General features: G+C 41.5%; 1 protein-coding gene across 1 annotated transcript in view; it reads right to left on the bottom strand.

Annotated features, from left to right (window-relative positions):
- The window catches only part of LOC122815847 (deleted in malignant brain tumors 1 protein-like), a 254,412-nt gene extending 239,611 nt beyond the window's left edge, over window positions 1-14,801 (bottom strand). The window contains exon 1 of the mRNA XM_044088663.1: window positions 14,789-14,801. Coding sequence (XP_043944598.1) covers window positions 14,789-14,801 — 13 coding nt within the window. The remainder of the gene's footprint in view (window positions 1-14,788) is intronic.
- Between the last annotated feature and the right edge of the window lie 2,854 nt (window positions 14,802-17,655).

Raw genomic sequence — 17,655 nt, 5'->3', positions numbered from 1 at the left:
GGGGTGTCCTGGGAAATGGTGGTTGATCTGTAGCAAGCTACAATTTGAATTGCAGTTTTGCCCATTGTTAGCTGCATGTGGATGATCTCTGAAGCATCGTGCTGTGCCACTAACCTGGAGGTGTGGGTATCCTTGATGAATATGGATATGCCCCACCTTTTGTATTTCGGTTTGGGTTCTGTGGCCGAAATGTATGGTATGAGTTGTAGCCTGGTAGTGCTGGGGTGCTCTCTGGAGTCTTAAACCAGATTTCTATTACTGCACATATTTCGATTTTCTCCATACTGAGGAGTGCCTCGAGTGCATGCATTTTGGGGTTTAGACTTCTGGCATTGAGTAGCATTACCCTCAGCTTTTTGTTACTTGTGCTATTTACGGCGGTGGGTTTGTCTTTTGAGTCTTGCCTAAAAAAGGCACTATGGGGGTGGCAAGAGCCTTGGCCAGTATTCGAAAGCCTAAGGGTGACAGGTGCAAGTCGTCTCTAGCGAAGCAGCGTGGCTTGTCGAGCATGTCATCCCAGGTGGACAGACACTGGATCCCCTTTGAATGACACCAGAAACTTGGCCAATTTTTGAAATTGAGAATATTTTTTTATACCGTGGTATCATTCTTGGTGAGGGCAGGATGCTACTCAGGGTCAGGGTCATAGGTTCATAGGTTGATATTAGGCTATCTGTCCTAGGGCATTCATAAGCCTAGCCAGAGTGTGTTTGGCTTTCGCCACCCTTTTAGATTAGTTAACTGTGCCTCCGTATAGTAGGTCACAGAAGATAGCCCTTTTAAGGTTAGTTTATTGTGCCTCTGTCCAGCAGGGACACAGAAGAGATCCCAGGGGTAAACTTACGATCTCCCATCCACTCATCAAGATTTCTCTTGAAGAGGGTCAATGAGGGGCTCTGCCTAACATGGATTGGGATTTTGTTCCAGAGTGAGGGGAGCCTCTGGGATATGAATCTGTCCCTCCAGCATTTCCTATTTATTTCTGTGCTGAGGTTTAAGTCCCTGGAGCATGTAGCTCTAAGGGATTTGGATTTCCTGAGGTGGAGCATGTCCATTAATTCTGGGTTGGACATGGCTTTATACGTCAGGCATAGATCGCCTCTGAGTAGGCGGTAAGCTACTGAGTAGAGCTGGAGTGTCTTTAGCCGAACTGCATAGGGCATCTGTTTGAGTCCCTTGATCCTCTTGGTGAGGTACTTTTGGGGTCTCTCCAGTTGCTTCAGGTGTCGGGTAAGGTACATCCCAAATGGGGAATTGTATTCAATTATGGGCCTGATGAGTGATGAGTAGAGGGGCACAATGACCTCTCTTGATCTAGATGTGAACCCTTTCCTGATAAGGTGGGCTATATAGAAGGTATTTCTAACCACTTTGGCAACATGATTGTCAAAGGAGAGAGTACTATCTACTTGGGTCCCCAAATCCCTAATTACTTCTTCCGTACTTAAAGGATTATCACCTATGTGGTAATTTGTGGGCACTTTGTTTTTCCCAAAGGGGATGAGTATGCACTTTTTGGCATTTAGCTTTAGGCCATGGCTCTGGCACCAGTTATCCATCTCTGTGAGACCCTTTTGGAGGATGCTTGTGTCAGCCAGAGAGTCGATTATGGCACCCAGTTTGCAGTCATCTGCGAACTTGGTCAGCCATAGTCCTCCCGTGTTAGCCTGTACCTCAGAGAAGTATATACCGAACAAGAGAGGTCCCAGGACTGAGCCTTGTGGGATGCCACTTGTAACTGGTTTAGAATCTGACATGGCAGCTGCAATTCTGACCATGTGGGTTCTATCCCTGAGCCAGTTTGCAACCCATCTTGTGACATAGGGGTTGATATTTAAGCTGGTGAGCTTATTTATGATGCCCGAGTGGGGTATTGTGTCGAAGGCTTTTGTGAGGCTGTGTGGACTACCTTCCCTTCATCTATGGCCTTGGTAACTGTTTCAAAGAAATTGACCAGGTTCAAGAGGCAAGATCTGCCCTTAACAAAGCCGAATTGGGTAGGATCCAGTGTCTGGAGGTTCCCAATGTCTTTGTTTATAAGTTCCATGATGATACGCTCTATAGCTTTGCAGACCAGATTAGTCAGGCTTATAGGGCGATAGTTTCCGGGGTCCATTGTGGAACCACCTTTGTGGGGCAGGACCACTGTTGCTGTACGACATTCCTTGGGTACATATCTGTAGTAAGGCTGAGATTGAACAGTGACTTTATGTGAGGGTTTAGTTCTTCTTGGAGCTCATGTAAGACGCAGCCCGGGACACCGTCCAGTCCCATTGATGCTGTGTTTTTTGCTTTGGAGAGGGCAGCTCTCACCTGTGCATCTGTGATGTCAGAGAGGCTACATTCTGTTGGGATAGACATTTGCTCTTTTGGGGGGGAAGGGGGGGAGAAGTTTGCACTGAACCTGTCTGCCAGGATGTTGGCAATGTCTGTGGAGTCAGTGTATTTTTTGTCATTTTGCACTAACTCAGAGCATATCTGGGAGTTGCCACCCAGATTCCTGACATAACTAAAGAAGGCCTTGTGATTATCTTTAGCGTCTTGTGCAATTTTTATTTCGAAGCTGGCCTTAGATGATTTTATGAGGAATCGTAGTTTCTTGCTAGTACTGATCAGAGATGCCTTCCCTTTTTGGGATTTTGCTCTATCATGTAGTAGCTTCCTTCTTCTGTTGTATAGCTTATTAATGGCCGGGGTCCACCAGACATGTGTCCTGCCTTTGGAGGAGTGAGTCTTGGTTTTATTTGGGATAACAAAATCCATGCATTCCTGTAGGTGTCCATAGAATGCGTTTGTAAAGGATTATGCGGTTTGGGCAGTATTTTCCACTGGCTCGGGGGCTTTGAAGGATTCCACCTCGGTTTTGAGAAGTGTGAAGTTTGCTTTTGAGAAATTTTTTACCATGGTTTCCTTGGCTGGGGGTGTGGATGGGATATGGATGTCCAGTGAGATTAATTTATGGTCTGATCTTACCAATGAGGGTATACCTCTGGTGTGGAACATAGAGTCCCCATGTTGGTGATGACCAGGTCCAATATGTTTTCCCCTCTTGTGGGAGTGGTGACCAGTTGTTCCATAGCATTTGAGTTTATAAATTCTAGGAACGATTGGGCAAGGGTGTTGGGGCTTGAGTAGTTTTCCCAGTCAATGTTTGGGTAGTTGAAGTCACCCAATATTATGGTGTCTGGAGAGACCTTCATATTCTCCAGTGTTCTCAGGAAAGCCGAGTGGGGTTCCTGAGTTTGGGAGGGTGGTCTGTAGCAGGCTACAAACTGAAAGGCAGTTTTGACCACTGTTAGTTGCACATGGATGGTCTCCGATGCTTTGTGTAGTGCCACTAACCTGGAGGTGTGGGTATCTTTGATGAATATGGATACTCCCCCTCCTTTTGTGGTTCGGTCTGAGTTTTGGGGCAGAAAAGCATGGTATGAGGTATAACCGGTAGTGCTGGGGTGCTCTCGGGAGCCTTGAACCAGGTTTCTGTTACTGCACAGATATCGATATTCTCCATACTGAGGAGAGCCTCGAGTGCGTGCATCTTGAGGTTTAGACTTCTGGCGTTGAGCAGCATTACCCTTAGTTTATTTCTCCTTGTGTTGTCTATGGAGGTGGGTTTGTCTTTTGAGCCTTGCTAAAAAAGGCACTATGGGGGTGGCAAGAGCCTTAGCCAGTATTCGAAAGCCCAGGGGTGACAGGTGCAAACCGTTCCTAGCAAAGCAACGTGGCTTGTCGAGCATGTCATCCCAGGCTGACAGACACTGGATCCTCTTTGAATGCCACCAATACTTTAGCCAATTGTAAAAATTGATCATTTTGTCTTTATACTGTGGCATCATTCTTGGTGAGGGCAAGATGCTACTCAAGGTCAGGGTCATACCGGCCTGGGCTACATGATCAGAGCACTTCTCTATGTCTCTTTTCATGTAGTCCAGGGAGGTACGTCTCAGGTCATTCACACCAGCATGGACAATGACGGAGTCATATTTGTACTTGCTTTGGAGTGACCTGAGTGCTTGTGTTATGTGGCGGATCCTGGCACCTGACAGGCAGCTTACACTGACCTTCTCCTTGTTCAGTCTGGTGAATGGGACGTCAGTGTGTCTGACAATAGAGTCACCTATTACAAGTGTATCAGGTGTGTTGTTTAGCCTTAAGGGCTGTGACTGTCTGGCACACTGACTTTGTGAAATATGTGATACGTGGGTATTGTTGTGGGGTAGCGGTTGCTTGGATGTCTGCTTTGGAGGTCTCTGCTGCTTTGGCAGATTTTTATTTAGAGCCTCCGAGTATGTTTTTGTGTGTTTGCGTGTTTGGTTTGCTGATGCGATAGGTCTATGTGAGACTGCATTTGTGGTGTGTGTGATTACCTTCTCCTCCTGACTGACTGTGCCAGTACTGTGTTGAGAGAGCTCAGCCTCCAGTTTGGCTGTATAGTTGCATCTCTCACATATATTTGAGCTTGTTGGGAGGAGGAGAGGTGGTCTGTGTACATAAGGCAATTGTAACATTGCCTCAAGATTCCCAGATTCACCAGCTGGACGGGAGAGTAAACCTGAAACTGACTTTTGGACATGCCAGAATAGTATAAGGAACTGCTTTTTGACTGATCAGAAAGGACCAATAGGGAGCCAAGTACTTATAAAGAATATAAGCGGGTGTAGTGCTTTAGTTTATTAGTGTTTACTTATAAGATTAATTATAAGAGCAAGTGCAGGGCTTTAGAATGAAAATAGAGTGCTTACTTTGAGATTTAGAACAATTCTAAGGGAAAAAGTGAAGAGTAGACTTTGTGGAGCCGGGAATAGTTTAAACCTGTTTAAGCGGCGCTGCCCAATGCTGCGCTATGCGCAAAATCGCGCAAAACCGCGCAAATGTGGGTTTTAAAGCAGGGAAACTGAAAGAGATAGGAATTGACCCAAAACGGCCAATAAGCTACTAGTTTCTGGGCTGAGACCACTCCTCCAGGGACAGATAGGCTGCTCAAAGCTCCCCACTCTCACTGGTGAACAGAGAAGCTTCCTCCTATCCAAGTAAGGATATGGGCAACACAGGAACCTATACCACAGTCTGGAATTCAGCAAAGCCTGAAATCTGGAACACTCTAGTTCAGCATAGGCGGGAAAAATAATATATATTTTTTTTTTTTTTTTTCAGAAAACAACAGAAAAACACACAGAAAACACTGTAAATGCTATAAACAGGCTAGCACACTTGAGTGTGTAGCCTACAACAGTTATAAAATACAAAAACGACTTAGAATGATATTTAACAAGTGCAAAACTGTAAAAAGCAGGTAAGGCAATACAATTTAAACTTTTTCAAGCACAGATCAGTTAGAAACTCGCTTTTTAGGCAGGAAAAGGCAGTCAGAGCAAAAAACAGAGAAAAAAATACTTAAATCTGGTGAAAGTCTCTTAGGTCTCTCTGTTGCCTGTATCACTCTGCAGGACACCATGAGGAGCTGTGTGGAGTTGTATACTGGCGCAAAACCGTGCAAATGCGGGTTTTAAAGCAGGGAAACTGAAAGAGATAGGAATTGACCCAAAATGACCAATAAGCTACTAGTTTCTGGGCTGAGACCACTCCTCCAGGGACAGATAGGCTGCTCAAAGCTCCCCACTCTCACTGGTGAACAGAGAAGCTTCCTCCTATCCAAGTAAGGATATGGGCAACACATGAACCTACGCCACAGTCCAGAATTCAGCAAAGCCTGAAATCTGGACTACTCTAGTTCAGCAAAGGCAGGAAAAAGAATATTTTTTTTTTTTTTGTTTTTTTCAGAAAACAACATAAAAACATACAGAAAACAAATGCTATAAACAGGCTAGCGCACTTGAGTGTGTAGCCTACAACAGTTATACAATACAAAAACGACTTAGAATGATATTTAACAAGTGCAAAACTGTAAAAAGCAGGTAAGGCAATACAATTTAAACTTTTTCAAGCACAGATCAGTTAGAAACTTGCTTTTTAGGTGGGAAAAGGCAGTCGGAGCAAAAAACTGAGAAAAAAATACTTAAATCTGGCCTGGGCTACGTGACCAAACAGCTCTTCCATGTCTCTACATTAATGTTTAGTATTTCTGCATTTGTGATGTCGAACTGATAATTGTACCTGTCAGCTATTTTTTTCCTTGGTAAGTTATACAGTATAATGGTCTTTTTTGCAGATGCCACAACATAGGTTCATAGGATGTTACTAGGCTATTGACCCCATGGTGTTTAGAAGCCTAGCCATTAAATCCTAATATAAAATTCAATGACAGATATTATCTATGCCCAAGATTGCCTAGCTAGGACTACTCATGTCCAGGTGAGAAGCAGGGGTAATCACTGCCAGAAATTTACAGTATCCCATCCAGTCATCCAGGCTGTGCTTAAACAGGATCATGGAGGTGTTGTGCTTGACATGGATTTGAAGCCTATTCCAGAGTAGCAACCTTGGAGAGATGTGTCTGTATCTCCACCAGGTCCTATTTATGTCCAATCCTAGACTGAGGTCCCTGGAACAGGTGACTCTAGTCACATTTGACTTATGGATGTGCAGTATTTTCATCAGATTAGGTTCAGAGAGATCCCTGTACGACTTACATAAGCCACTTCTAAGCAGCCTACATGATACTGAGAATAGTGATAGCTGCTTCAGTCTGTCTGTATAAGATATGTGCTGGAGACCCTGAGTTCTCTTAGTTAGAAATCTCTGAGGTCTCTCAAGTTGTGCCAGTGTCTGGTACAGTGCATACCAAAGGGAGCATTATATTCAATAATAGGCCTGATGAGGGACAAGTACTGGGGAGTTATAACCTCTTTTACCCTTGAGGAAATGCCTTTGCTAATCAGGGGAGCAATGTAGAATGCCTTACTTACCACAGTAGACACATAATGTTCAAGGTTGAGGTTGCAGTCAACTTGAGTTCCCCGATCTCTCAATGCAGAACTGGTGATTAAGCTTGTCTTGCTTATCTTATAACTAGCAAGGAAATTTTTTTATTGAAGGGAATGATGATGCATTTTTTATCATTCATTTAAGATGATGGCTTTGGCACCAGTCAGTAGTCCCTATAAGCCCCTTTTGAAGAATGGTGACATTGATAGGGATTTAATGATAGCACCTAAGCTGCCATTACACACAGCCTCTCTGTTTTGGCCTGCACTTCTGAGAACTGTATGTCAAACCAGAGGGGGACAGCAGTCATCCTTGTGGGGCTCCACTGGTGACAGATCTGCAGGTAGAGGTGAAGTCTCTCACTTTGACTGATTATTCATCTGTGAGCCAGTTTGCAACACACATGACAACATAGGAAATGACAGTCAATTCAATTGGGCTAGTTTCTCAATGATGCCAAATGCGAGATTGTGTTGAAGGCCTTACCCAAGTTAAGATGTTATATGCACAGCTTTGCCTTTGTCTATGGTTCTGGTCACATTCTTGAAGACGTCCACCAGGCTCAGCTGGCACAACACCTACCCTTGACAAAACCACACTGGGACAGATGTAGGGCTTGGAAGACACCTATGTCCTTCTGTCTGAAATTCATAATTAATTTTATTGCCTTACAGATGAGGTTCGTTAAACTTATAGGTCTATAGCAAACAAGATCTGTTGGCGAGCTGCCCTTGTGGAAGGGGAAACCAATCATTGTTTTCCATTCAGTGGAGAGAACGCTAGCACTAAGACTGTGGTTGAGTAGGGTGCCAAGTGGAATAGCTAGCTGTTTAAGAACATTAAGAATACAGCACAGAATGTAATCTGGTCCCATGGAGGCTCTGTTTCTAGTCTTGGAGAGCATTGCTTACTTGCTCTTTGGAGTTGCAGGGTGGAGGTGATATTAAAGACATGATTTGTGGTAAGCTTGGGGGGAAGAGGGGAATGATGTTTTCACCATGCCTGTCTGCTAACAGGTTTGCAATTTCCACTCAGTCAGTGTGTGCAATACTATCCACAATATGTTCTGCACACATCTGAGTTCTAGCTTTTAGGTTGCAGACATAACTGAAGAAAATCTTTTGGTTATCCTTGGCTATGGTTGCTACATTTTTCTCACAAGTGCTCTTTGAAGATTTTACAAGTTGTATTATTTGCTTGTTTAGGTTGAGGAGGGTGGTTTTCCAGTTCTAGTTTCTCACTTTTTTATTGGTCAACAGCAGCTTCTTTCACTTACAGTATAATGTAGTAATAATAGACTTCCACCAGCATGATTTATTTTTGCTTGAGGATCTTTCTTTGATCCTATCAGGCAAGGCTGTGTCTATACATTTTTGTAGATGTTTATACAGGGCATTGGTGTATATGTTAATATAGCTGTCAATGTCCTCTGTGGAAACTGGAGCTTGGAAGTAGATTATACCATCCCTTAGGAGAGTTAGCTTTGGTGAAGTTGTTTAGCTTGACTTCTCCTTTGGGTAGTTCTAGAGATATTGCTTCTTCAGAAACCAACTGCTTTATGGTCAGAGTTAAACAGTGCAGGCCTTACACATGAGACGTTGCATCGGTCACTCATATTGTGGAGGACCAGGTCTAGAATATTAGTGCCCCTTGTGGTGTGGTTCACTATTTGTTCCAGTGCATTTGAGTTAACCAAGTCCAGCAACTATTATACAAGTGAGTTTGGCCTCATATAAGTTTCCTAAGAAATGGAGGGATAGTTGAAGTCAACCATGACCAGGGTTTTTGGTTCTACTTTAACTGCCCCAAGTAGTTCTAAATAGGCTGTGTGGGCTTCTGGGTTCATGACAGGGGACCTATAGCTGGCGATGACCTGAAGGGGGTTCTGAGCCACAGTAAACTGGATTTTGATTAACTCTGTACAGTTATCTTGTCTAACCAGTCTAGAGGCATAATAGATAATCCACCTCCTCTGGTTCCCACACCTTCAATTTGTGGTCAGAAGGTATAAAAGGCATTGTAGCCTTGCAAGGATGGGGTACTTAATGCAGCCTTGAACCAGGTTTCTGTGACTGCACAGACATCAGCATCTTCCAAGAAGAAGAGTGCTAACAGACAGTGCAGTTTCTGATGTAAACTCCTAGCATTTCATAGCATGAACCTTACTTTCTTAGTGCTTGATATTTTCATGCTGGAAATTTTGTTTTTTTCTGACCTTGCCTAAAATAGGCATTATGGGAGAGTCAAGTGCCTTAGCCAGCAAGCAAAAGAATACAGTTGCCAGGTGAAGTCCATCTCTGGCAAAGCAGCTGGATCTATCCACAATGCTGACAGGAAATGAATCCCCTTAAAATGACACCATAAACTTAGCAAAATTGTTTAAGTAAATCATTTGTTGTTTATATTATGGTATCATCCTAGGCAAGGGTTGGCAGTGTACATAAGGCATTTGCTGCACTGGGTCAAAAAACACACATCTCCTAGGATAGCAGGACAAAGAGAGAGAAACTGACAGTTCATAATGTGAGGTTTGAACCAGGTATTTCCATAGATAAGGAGAAAATAATGGGGGACTAACCTATGTGGGTTACAGTAGGAGGTCTATCAAAAAGGGGATCTATAGGTTTGTTGTTGATAGGTAAAAGCTACAATCACTGCTTGGTGTTTAAAGAACTGAGAGCTGTTTAGAGCTGTTTAAGAACTGCTCTGCTACATAACAGCAGCCTGTTCTAAGGAAAAATTAATCTATTGGCACTTTTGCATCTATAACTGCCAAGGGTAACCAAACAAGTGCAAAGCAGCTAATACAAAGGACCACTGTAAAAGCTCAGACTAAGGCCAGAACCAATAACCTTCGATTAGATTGTCCTACTGTACACTCTTGCCACAAGGGTATGCGGGGGAGTCCAAAACCAGATGTCCTGATTTTTAGGTATCAGTCCTCAAATAGAACTGAATTCTGCCAGTCTGAATCCAATGTATATTATGGCCAACTGAAGTACAACAACAGATTAAAGCATATATTTTGTTTTTTTTTTCATTACTTTAAATAGGCAACAGAGTAAAAGCAGTGCAAAGTTTTCTTAAATTAAATATAGCAACAGAATAAAACAAAAGAACATATTTTTCTTAAATAAGTAAAAGCAGCAGATGGACAGACCACAGGGATTTCTCATTAAGATTACACAAGGCCTAAAGACTATGGCATGATGTATGTGCATAGATTAAAATAAATGGCACTGTAGTTTGTTTATTATACATGAGATTACATCTGCCTGGCCTCCAGGCCAGTGTCTGACTATCTCCTGCTGGGATGACTGCATATGCAATAATCTGATTGAGCTGACGGCATCTGCAGTTTCTGGTGAAGACAAGGTAGTGTCCCATAGGCTACTGTAAAATGCTATGTGTAATGTCCATTCACAGCTCTCTATCATACACTCACACATACCCAGTTAACTGCAGTGAGAACAAAAACCCTACCTATCTAAAGTACACAGACTACAGAACACAGTAGTTAACACAAGCACCATGGCACAAGTCTGATTTTTTTTTCAGGACTGCAGGTGAACTTACAGTAGATGACATCAGCAGCCCATGTTGGAGACAAGAGGTTGGAAGGCCTCCATAGGCACATTGCTTCATAGGGTTATCTGAAGGCTGGTAGACGAATAGAACTAGGCTGTTTAGAAGCCCAACAACACAAGCACCCTTATTTAAAATAGTTGGATGCTTGAGTTTAGCAAAGCGTGGTTTTGAGCACCACCAACTGGTCCTGTCCATGAGGAAACACACAAGATTATATATATTACACTTTGTAGTGTGGTTAATATATGTGTGGAAAAAGTTCTGAGACCCCAGCGTTGTAGTGCTTGGTGAGGTGGTGGGAGCTATGACATGGATATATTGTAAACATATAATGTATAGTTATATTGAGCTGTTAGTTTGCAATTTTTCCACATGTAGTTTTATGTCAGAGAAAGGAAATGGACAATAAACAGCAATAATAAAGTATCATATATAGAGCTCCATAGTGCAGGGAGCAGCGGATTTGTGTGATGGTTAACAAAGTGTACATGCATGTACCATAGACCTGTTTGCAAGTAGGTAAGCAAAGTGCAAACACAAGCTGCATGTTTCCCTGTTTCTACAATGTTGCCCTTCATGGAAACCACATAAGCTCACCCACAACTGTGTGTGGTAATGTTTGTGAGAGGCAGCACGCTGCAGAAAAAAAGGACTTAGAACAAGATAAAGAGGAAAAGGTCATAACAATATGGGACATATGTGTGATATAGGGCAAAGCAATGTATAACCTACACAGTACAAAAGAGTTAGTACACAGCAGCCATTTCCACATAGGTCAGGATTTGAACCCTCACAGCAATACAGCTTCAGGAAACAGGACTGATGCCATATTCCTCTTTGCCACACAAGTAGTGTTGCAGCAAGGAACTGAAGTAATTTTTCACACAACCAGCTGAATCACAATGTACACTGCTATCAAACCATTAGCTGTGATTTGTACTTTTAAGTCTCTGGATTATATTTGGAAGTAGTGCCGTTAGTCCTCACACAATCTGTTATGATTATGCTTGCGTAGCTGTTGGATTGGTTGATGTGCATGCAATTCACCCAGTTATGCTGTACTTATCATCTGCTGAACACAGTTGCTGAGTGCTCAGTAGTGCACTATGTGCATCTCAGTGCACCTGCATGCACATTCATGCAAATAAGGTAAGTAGAGACAAATTTGATAATAGTTTCATCTGTTCCCATGGTATCATGCAAACATGAAGCATAAAAAGTGAAGGAAAGGCTGCACACACTGTATTTGAATCCAGGACCATCTATACTTCAGCCCTACACATAAAGGTGCTACTACAGGAATAGTTACATGGCAATTACATAAAAATCTGCCATTCATTCCTTTGTTTCCCCTAATTGTACTAAGTGTTGCATTGTGCAAACAATGAAAAAAAAATTAGAGAGGACAGAGATGACACATTTTAACAACAAATAGCGAGGATGAAACAGAACTTGTGAACTCTGCACTCCATACATACCCTTTCACACATCACAGACCTACATGTACACATCTGTAAGTGTAACTTGGCAACCCCCAAGGTCATCATTCACTGTTGACATCCAGTGAAAACAAACACTGCGGAAGTGCTACATGAGGTGAACATCCCTACAAGGATACTCTTTTTTTCTGCTTCAGAAATTCTAATGAATTTTGACCTCATTTACATCTTCACCATGCTGACAGCTAGTAACCTTCTAGGCAGGGGAACTGCAAGGGAGCCCAGTGTTGTAAACACAAGGGAGGGCATTACTTTGATATATATATATATATATATATATATATATACACACACACACACACACACACACACACACACACACACACACACACACACACACACACACACACACACACACACACACAAAGAGGAATACAGGCTTTGATAAAACTGGATTGTATTCCATTACCTACATAATGCATATGATTACTAGACAGTACAACAGTCTGTTTCCATGGGATTTACACATTTTCAGTATGCATTACTTAGGAGAATATTCATTATTTGGGGTGGAGGAGTGAGGATGCATTTATATCATGGCACTAAAAAAGGAATTTTTGTTGTTACCCTAATTTCCTAGCATCCACCATGTCTAATTATGTCATGTAATGTGCATGGTGTTACATGTTAATGGCAGTTCTGTATAAATTTAAAGATTTTACATCCACTGGTTTCTGTGTAGACTCCTTTCCATGGCTGAATTCAGAAAGGTTTCAAATGCATGGCCAACATGAACACAAGAGTCCATACGGTTGCTTTACAGTGTGTTGAATTGCTCCACTGTGTTGTTTTGCTTTATTAGTATAAAACTCATCTACTTATTCTGTAATTTGCATGCCACAAATGTTTCCATGGTTGAGAGTGAGTGCACACCACTTCACACAGTTTACTGAATGTAATAATCAGGTAGGCTTTATTGAATCCCCCCAAGAATCTTTTTTTAATCCATACACAAATACTTCAGATTATCATGTCCACATAAATATAGGTATTGGTGAAGAAATTCACATCTGAGTACATAATTTACTGGCATAACCTTTGTTTTATTGCCATTTATTTTATACCTGAAAAGATCTGAACAAAATACTCCACAACACTAAAATGCCCTTTCCTGGATTTATCAAGTAGAAAATAATACCATATGTGAATAAATATAACATTTCTTGATCACCGTACTTGTAATATTATTGAATTTGTAAGTCGCTTATTTTCTTTGCCAATGGCTCTTAGTATTAAAGCAAATAAAAAAATGAGAAAACAGGACACTCCTGCCTCACTCCTCACCTCAAACACATCTTGTTACAGACGAACCCTACCACCTAAAATTTTCCTAAGAGGCTTCATATGTTGTTCTTCTTTCGGCTTTTCCCAGTTAGGAGTTGCCACAGCAGTACTCCGGTCCACTAATGATTGGCAGTAGATTTTTACAGGTGCCAGCTCGACACCCAACCTTCAACGAAGGCACACCCATTCTACTCCATTCTACCCATGTCTTTCGAACACCACTCCACTGTGGGGAGGAGATGCAGATTCCACACAGAAGGCGCTCCAGCCGAGAATAGAACAGGAGAACCTCTTACTGTGAGGCAACAACGCTACTGCTGCAGCACCGTGGCTTCATATATCCTCTTAAAAACTCTATTATTCTACTATGGAATGTAAATAATATCGCCCTACTCATAAAATCCAAGCTGACTCTGTCAAATGCCTTCTCACCAACAACAGTATCAGAATTGTCTAACATTCTGCTTCCCTCTTAATAATCAGTGTTCTATTAAAGTTGTCAAAATGTTTGTCTTCCCTTCACAAATCTGCATAAATCCATATGTATTAACTTTGGAAGCACTTCCCCATTGTTTTAGATAATATAGACATACACTCTTTATAATCATAGTTTAAAATTAAAACTGGTCTATATGAAGCTGGGTCTGAAGGGTCTTTGCCCTCTTTAGTGTGTGCATCATTTCTGATTGTAAGATGGTAAGAGAAAGTTATTCCATATTCTCGGCAGGTGCTTTTTTATTACTGATATAAGATTTTAGTAATAGGTTTCGTAAGCTAAGTTTTGCTTACCCATTAGTATGTTTCAGGCTTAAATTGTCAAACAGACCTGAATCTGTAATTTATTATAGAACAGGTAGAGGTCACCATTAAGTAAAATAAGTGAAACAGAATATACTGATAGTTCCTGAAGTTTTTCGGAATAGTGCAAGTTTTCATGGCCTATGATATTCTAGTAAGGAATTACGTGGTTTCAATTTCTTTTATTTGACTTGTTTGAAGGCTACAGAATTCAGCATCATATTCAATTATAGATGTACTACAGAATATGTTTTCCTGGTGGAAACAGTCTAAATCTAAATTGTTGTCTCCCATTAATCTCGAATCCTTAATAATCGTGTTATTTTTAAGATTTGATCATTTATTTTGTATTCATAATTTATGTAATTTTTGGCAAGTCTCATGAAACCATCTTTACTAATCATAAAGGTAATGTTGAACAGGTATAATTTTTTTTTTGTTTAGTTGTGTAACAGAACTTGATAATTTTTGAAGTAATTATGCCAACCACATTGTATTCCATAACCCTTCGTCTACTTGTATAGCTAAGAAGACTAGTCCAAAATAATGTATGTTGAGTACAGTGCCTTTTGGTACACTACTTGTAAAGCTTTTCTGTACAGGCAAGTAAACTTCCACATTTAGATATTATACCAAGTTGCTTAACCAGTTTTATAAGTACTTGAATTATGGGATTTGGTATAACGGTTTAAGTACTGACTTTACAAACACAAGGTACAGGCTTTAATTCTTACCTTTTGTTAGCATGGCTTGTCGTAAAAATGCCTCATGGGTTAGTTAGCCTAGTAATTATCTAAGATTTTATAAGATGCTTAATAGTTAAATGTATGTAATGGTTTACAGGAACATGGCATAGTGATTAAGCATTTCTCTCAAACACACATGGTATGGTGTTTGATTCTCACCCTTGACAGGGAATTGTCTAGGCATAAAATAGCATGCAAGGGTAGCTAGCCTATTATTTACCTAACAGACTATGAATTAGATATTTCTTTCCATTTAATGCTCATAATTTGACAATTTGTGGTGGTTCACACAGCCTACCTTGACCTCGCCAAGGCTTTTGACACCATTCCCCACTCAGGAATTATAGAAAAACTCACCAGCCTGAACATAAACCCCTATGTCATGAGATGGGTTGCCAACTGGCTTACAGACAGAACTCACACGGTAAGAATAGCAGGCTCCAGGTCCGACTCTAAACCAGTCACAAGTGGTGTCCCACAAGGCTCGGTCCTGGGACCCCCACTGTTCAGCATATACTTCTCAGAAATACAGGCAAACACAGGAGGACTATGGCTAACCAAGTTCGCAGATGATTGCAAACTGGGAGCCTTAATTGACTCTCTGGCTGACATGGACATTCTCCAAAAGGGCCTTACTGAGATGGACACCTGGTGTCAAAGTCATGGTCTCAAGTTAAATGCCAAAAAATGCATAGTCATCCCGTTTGGGAAAAACAAAACACCCATGAATTACCACATAGGTGGCAACCCCCATAATACAGAAGAGGTAATAAGAGATCTGGGGACCCAGGTAGATAGTAATCTCTCCTTTGACAATCATAATGCCAAAGTAGTTAGGAAATCCTTCTATGTAGCCCATCTAATTACTAAAGGGTTCGCATCTAGAAATAAAGAGGTTATAGTGCCCCTCTACTTGTCACTCATCAGACCCATCATAGAGTACAATGCCCCGTTTGGGATGTACCTCACAAGACACTTCCAACAGCTGGAAAAAACACAAAAGTACCTCACCAAGAGGATTACATGTCTCAAACATATGTCCTATGCAGCCCAACTGGAAAAACTCCAGCTGTACTCAGTGGCATATCGCTTACTCAGAGGTGATCTCTGCCTGACTTACAAAGCCATGTCCAACTCAGAATTGATGGACATGCTCCACCTAAAGAAATCCAAGTCACTGCGAGCCACTCGCTCTAGTGAGCTAAACCTCACCACAACAATAAATAGAACATGCTGGAGGGATAGATTCCTGTCACAGAGACTCCCCATGCTTTGGAACAAAATTCCTAACTACATTAGGCAGAGCCCCTTACTAACACTCTTCAAGAGAAACCTTGACGAGTGGAAGGGTAACAGAAAATACACCCCTGGGATCACTTCACTGGCTCTTGTTGACAGAGGCTCAGTTAATTAATCAATGGGGCGGCAAAAGCTGACACACTCTGGCTAGGCTTATAAATGCCCTCTGGCAGATAGCCTAGTACCTACCTATGAACCTATTCTCTCCTGGCTTGCTAATAATATTCTACATGAAACCATTCTTCTTGGTGACGTTAACATTGATTGGCCCGAACTTTCTACTTCATCTCCTAGTCATAGTCTCAACTTTCACAGCTTCCATAAACTTATATCCTCCCCTACTGGTACTAACAAAAAGTCAGCCTCTGGTCCTACTCTGGATTGGATTCTCACCTCAGATCTCAATCTTTATCATAACCCTGGCACACTTCCTAACATTCTTAGCGACCCCTCCCGGACCTTTATCCACAGATTCTCCAAGCATACTCCTAAAGACCACTTCTATAGAGATTGTTGTAAACTCAGCCAATTCAACTCAGACATTTAATTGCACAGTGTCTAATGTAAGATGGTCTTTCCTTCAACACCTTCCTCTCAATGAGGCTGTAACATCTTTTAATAAAATATTCCTAGACATATTTAACTCCATGGCACCTTTCAGGAAAAATCTGAATAAAATCTAACTTGGCCCCCCTGGTTCACAAAACATACCCACTCCATTATGCATAAAAGAGACAGTATCTGGGGAAGCATGGGTCAAAAATAATTCCCCAATTCTACTTCAAAAATATAAGGAGCTCAGAAACCTGTCCAAAAAGACTTGTTAACAACGAAAAGAAAACTTTCTTCTGTTCCAACCAACGTAACCCACATAAAAATCAAAAAAAATTCTAGAATTCCATTAATCATCTTCTTTATCCTGGCAATCCTCCAACTCACAACGCCGTCCACAGAATGCTGCTACTGAAAGTGCCACTCTCCTTAACAACTATTTCATTGAAACAATCCAAAAACTTACACAAAATAGTAATACCTCATCTTCCCCTCCTTTAACCCCCAACATAATTCCTCTCGATACACAAAATAGTAATACTTCCACTACCTCCCCTTCATCCCAAAACATGACACCCTTCAATACCTTCTCTTTCAAACTGCCCCCATTTCCTTCATCAAATCCCTCTTTTTGAAACTCAAAACTTGCCCCTCCTCTGCTGATAAACTGCCTGCCTGCTTTCTCAAAATTGCTTCAGAATCCATTGCCTAACTCACCTCCATACTCATAAATTGCTCCATTACTGAAGAATGTGTCCCTGATTTATGGAAATCCTTCTACACTATTCCTCTTCATAAGAGCGGAAACTACCAATCCATCTAATTATAGGCCCATCACTATTCTGTCCCCCATTTCCAAAATTCTGGAAAAGTGTATTCATACCCAGCTACTCAAATACCTGCTTGATAATAACCTGCTAACATCTACCCAACATGGCTTTAGACCCCACCACAGCACTTCCACTACACTACTTTCCTTCACCCGTACAGTAGCTGAGGCCCAG

The sequence above is a fragment of the Protopterus annectens genome, chromosome 1.part1, assembly GCF_019279795.1.
Source record: "Protopterus annectens isolate FY-2018-M chromosome 1.part1, PAN1.0, whole genome shotgun sequence".
In the NCBI taxonomy this organism is placed as follows: domain Eukaryota; kingdom Metazoa; phylum Chordata; order Ceratodontiformes; family Protopteridae; genus Protopterus; species Protopterus annectens.
The sequence above is the reverse complement of the archived record's forward strand: the minus strand, read 5'-3'. Positions and strand labels throughout refer to the sequence as shown.